The sequence below is a fragment of the Montipora foliosa genome, chromosome 6 (genome assembly GCF_036669935.1).
Source record: "Montipora foliosa isolate CH-2021 chromosome 6, ASM3666993v2, whole genome shotgun sequence".
Taxonomy (NCBI): domain Eukaryota; kingdom Metazoa; phylum Cnidaria; class Anthozoa; order Scleractinia; family Acroporidae; genus Montipora; species Montipora foliosa.
The window spans coordinates 7,306,868-7,311,893 of record NC_090874.1 but is presented as its reverse complement, the minus strand read 5'-3'; the positions used below and the strand labels follow the sequence as shown (position 1 = coordinate 7,311,893).

The following is a 5,026-nucleotide window of genomic DNA, read 5'->3' as shown; positions in this document are numbered from 1 at the left end:
CTTAAAGCGACGTCAACACGAAACGTTTCTCGAGTCGCTGTTTTCAAGATCAAGGCTTTGTATATGTTTTTAGCTATATCTTTTTTCCCTTCCGATTAATTCTTTTTATTTATTTATTTTTTATTTAAAGGGGATAATTTGTACACCAAAATTATTCAATAAAAATGTAGGTAACCGTGCTCGTTTAAGAGTAAAACAACATCGTACCTGTCTTTTCTCGATTATCGTAGATCGAAACAACAAAATTCGTAATCTCGTCCCCAGAGAACAAGGTGTCTTTTGGTCAGCGCCAAGACACGGAGCTCTGGAATAATCAATTTTCAGAACTGTGTTGATTGGTTGATTTCTCAAACTGTAAACTGCGTAAATTACCGAGTGTAAAATAGCTTGTAAACGAATATGGCACCAAAATCCCCAACTAAACTTGTAAATACGAAGATTTGTCGCTGCTGTAAAACCTTGAGTTCTAATGATCGCCCCATTTCACTTTTCAGTGAAACCGGAACTCCTAAAATCTTGGAGTTCTGGAAATTGATTATCCCAGAGCTCCGTGTCTTGGCGCTGACCAAAAGATGTGTGGGCTTGCAATCGAGATTGGAAAATTCGCCACGTTCTCGGAATGCGCGCGCTTATTCGCAAAGAGTTATGGGTCATTCACAACTTTTCTCAGGTGTTTTATGAACTGTTTCAGCGTGTATGATCGACGTAAGGCCTGGCCAAACGCTTGCAACATCTTGCAACATTGTTGCATGATGTTGCGACATGTGTTGAACGGTCTGGCACGCAACATTTTCAGCATTTTTAAGGCATGGCAATGTTTATGTGCCCAGGTCCCTGGCGCGCAACAAGTGGACCTAGCGCGCATTCTCTAGTGCAACAATGTTGTATGAACGTGGCCAAACGAGTACAACATCATGCAACATACAAAATGTTGCACGAAAAATTTGATCGTTTTCAAATTTGATCCAACATGTTGCAACATCCCGCAACAGGGTGGTCAAACGTATGTTGCGTCGAAATGTTGCGAGCGTTTGGCCAGGCCTTTACGCCATATTTACAATTTTGCAAATTTGATCCATTATAAATATTGGCACACCATATGCGCAGTACAATACTGAGGAATCACCTTAAGTTGGATCAAAGTCACTAGCTCAGTTTAGCTGACTTCGCGACTATAATGCTTTAATTCTGCATATAAAGAAGTGAGTTAACAATGCTACAACTTTCTGCGTATCAAACTAAATAGGTTAGTACTAAAACAGAGTAGCGCCTCAGTTAAAATAAAATTGATTGCTCTTTATCCTGACTTCATTTAGACTGATTCATTCATTGATTGAGTAATGCCAAACTCGTTTAATTGTATGTAAAAAGTGCAAAAATACTATCTCAAGTTGCTCATATCATCTCTGTATTCCTTTTGATCCCGCCCACCACATGACTTCAATGGCCCATAACTTTAAAAAATGGTCCATAAACGTTTTCAAAGCCAGGGGCCATAGGACCATTTGTCTGTTTTGCCTTTCCAATCTCTGATAAAAGACGTCATTATAATTTGCATAGAGATTTCAAATTTCACGTAAGATATTCAATAAAAACTAATGTTTAAGAAAATGGACTGATTAAACTGATTTTTTAGCGTGAAAAAGTCCCCACTTCTGGTCTCCTCGTCCACAGCGCTCAATCTTCGTCTCCCAGTCCTCCACGAGGTATTCAAAATCTTCTGCGCTAAAGTCCTGTATCAAGAACAACAACAACAGCAACAAAATGACATCTTCATGTTTAAGGAACCGTGCAAGAGGCTTCAACATCCGTTCGATTTTGTCCAATAGGGAGCTTCAGCACGAGACGTTTTTGAGCCAAGAGGGAAACCGGAAGTCAACATTTTGCATGCTAATACCAAATTGGGGGAACTCCCATATAAAAAGGGTAGGGATGCTCGTCGTCTGGCTTAGGAGTGTGAATTTCGGATTTTGGTCTCACTTGGGGTGTTCTGGGCGAAACGCCATCATATGTAGCCGTTTCAAATGTGGTCTCTTTTAGCAGTCGAAAAAGCCTGGGCCACACCCAGTTTGGTCTCCTTTGGGGGTTGAATTCAAAATTTCTGACGAGCATCACCACCCTTCCTATGTTAAGTCCCCCTCCTGGGAACGGGGGGGGAGGGGTTCAAAGGCTGTTGTAAAACTCTATCCAGTGGATACGACACTATCCAGAATGTAAAATCTACTTCCCGTTAAATGTTGTCCATGGTCAATCATGGTTGAAACATGATTATTCTGAGCATGATTGTAACAAACTCGCGAGGTTGTTTCAATCATGATCAGACCCAACACGTTCAAAATGGCGGATGGATGCGGAGGGGAGGTGAGTGGCCAAAAGAACCAAAATTGGGGCTATTATGAGGCCAAATGTCTAATTGAAACATGGGCCGATGAAGCATACTACGGCGATTACTGAGCTTGTGGAAAACGGAATATCTTGTACCGAAGAAGCGCAAATGCCGTCTCCTTGCACAGCCCTCCTCCTCCAAAGGGCTTGAAAATTGACACTCAACCAAAGAATGAATACAACTGTTACAGTAATTTCCAGCTCCATTCTACAGCTGAAGTGTAAAAAAATTACAAGAGTACCATAAAACAGCATAAATTATACAACCATGCATGAAAGGTGTTTGAAACCGACATATGATGTGAATTAACAATGCAATAAGGTTTCCTTGAAACATGTGTACTCTAATCCTGTTTCGGCTTTAATGTGAACACAGCTTTTGATAGTGACTTATCCACCGGATGTAGTTGTACGGCCTTTCAACAACTGGGGCCAGGACAATGGTCTCTCCCTGATTTTTAAACGAATCGTCTCAAACAGTGCAACGATACTCAGCAATATAAATGTGGTGTCACGCCAAGTGAAAAAGAAAAACAACTCACTTCCGGTTACCGTCCGTGACTAAAAAAGGCTTTTACTTCGTGTAGAAGACACACATGACGTAAAACAGTAGAACAAAAATCGTGAAACAATACCTAATCAGAATTCTAAATCCCTAAAGACCCCTAAAGCTTTTGTTACGTCATGTGGGTCTTCTACACGAAGTAAAAGCCCTAAAAAGGGTCACACGCTTAAGCTCCCTAAGAGACAGAAGTTTACGTCAACACCGTTTGCTTTCCACGTTCAACCATTTAAAACAAGTTAAATGTAAGTTTAATCCATGCAAAAGGGGATTAAAAGTGTTTAAATGTTGCTTGATTGACGCAACAATAACTTTGTTATTGAGAATGTTGAATGCAGTTGAAGCCGTCAGCCGTTTTGTCAACACTGTTAGGTGAGCGCATGCGTACTAATCGGCCTTTTAATTGAAGACGTATCCATAGAAACCAACAAGGCAGCAGTTCGTGTTCAATCCGTTTGACACTCCGGTGACATCATTCATCAACAACATGAAACGGATGTTAAAGCAAATCCCGAGCCCTAACTCAAAGGCTATCTAAATTGTTTGCTTAGGTTAATTAGCAAATCATCCACTTGAGCGCTTGAGCTACCTTCCCTATCACAATGAGTAAATAAAAGCCAAATAAAGCTAAAAACAGCCTTTTGGCAATCCTTGTTGATTTTTTTAAGTTAGCCCCAAAGTGGCGAACACTCACCCCTTTAACGATGAAATGATGTATGAAATGGATCATATATGAACTGCGGATATGAAATCAAGTGAAGCTATGATCCTCGCAGTTATAAACGCAATTTTTGTCGGAGCCAGTGTGGCCCAGTGGCCCAGTGCCTTGAGATCCGGAGATCCCGGGTTCAAGACCCGCTCTGACCACTCGTTGAATTTGATCCTGGTAGTTCCTGGTTCAACTTCCCAGCCGCACTTGTAAATAGCCAACTGGTTTGCCTCCACCCAGTTGGGATTCTTAACAGTTGTTGTTGTTCTGTTCTGTCGTTTCGTTGTGTTTCATTGGCCCTGAAAAGCCCCTATGGGGAGCGGTCAATTAAGTATGTATTGTATTGTATTGTAATTTTTGCAATTGCGTAAAAAAGCCTGAAATTTCAGGACTTCAACGGGGTTTGAACCTGTGACCTCGCGATACCGGTGCGACACTCTGACGTTGGGAGCTGGTCATTTGAAGGTTCCAATGTTCCCGTGAGGAATGAATCAACGATGAAATGATATATGAAATGGATCATATATATCACCAACAGTCTATATGAAGTTTTGTGTAAGCCCAGGAGTTGTGGGGTGGGTTTTGCGGCTATCCGCAAATGAGCAACGCCTAATACAGGGCTAATTTTTCAAGAGACTTTGCCATGATAAATGTATTGCTGTTTTCGCCGTCCTGTCTCTCTTTTGCGAAAAAACATTGACCACCTCTGCAAAACTGAAACGAACTCCTAAACATACCGTCAAGAAAGTGGCCTTTTCCCTGTCAAACCTTTCTCTTTCCGACTTCAACACCTCTATAAATCTCACAGTATTATCCTTTGCGTTTACATCAATGAAACCAACTTCTTCTAAAAGCTGTGAAATACAAGAGATAGAGATCAAAGGTAACTGCAAACATCCCATTTAAAAGTTAACAAGTTATCAGGGAAAGAATTAAGTAATCGCTAAAAAGTGTGCACTGAAGTACTGCCTCAGGCAGAAACACAGTTGTCCTGCACAGCACCTCTGACCGCTAGAAAACAAGGAGGATGTCTCTCCAAGACTACCTGCAGAAAAGCTGTAAAATTCTGCAGAAAACCCTACAGGTTTATGTAAATATGAAATCAATTATTAAGACTATGTGTACCTTGCCATAATCTTCTGGTGAGAGAAGATGGTAGTGTCTTTTCGCTATATATTCCTTCATTGAATCAGACAGCTCTTGAGGGCCTCGGCAGTAATCTGATATAAGAAGCTCGCCACCAGGTTTCAACCATTTCTGTCAAAATGGACAATCCAAAATGACAGCATTATACATGTAATATATATTATCTCAGAAGGAAATGAACAAAAATTCACTGACATCAAAAATATAATGTACACGAAAGAAAC

The 5,026-nt window shown here is 40.8% G+C and overlaps 1 protein-coding gene across 1 annotated transcript in view; it reads right to left on the bottom strand.

Annotated features, from left to right (window-relative positions):
- Positions 1–1,132: 1,132 nt before the first annotated feature.
- The window catches only part of LOC138006542 (uncharacterized), a 23,229-nt gene continuing 19,335 nt past the window's right edge, over positions 1,133–5,026 (bottom strand). The window contains exons 5-7 of the mRNA XM_068852932.1: positions 4,782–4,913; positions 4,394–4,510; positions 1,133–1,733 (exon numbers count right to left, since the gene is read on the bottom strand). Coding sequence (XP_068709033.1) covers positions 1,620–1,733; positions 4,394–4,510; positions 4,782–4,913 — 363 coding nt within the window. The 3' untranslated portion in view covers positions 1,133–1,619. The remainder of the gene's footprint in view (positions 1,734–4,393; positions 4,511–4,781; positions 4,914–5,026) is intronic.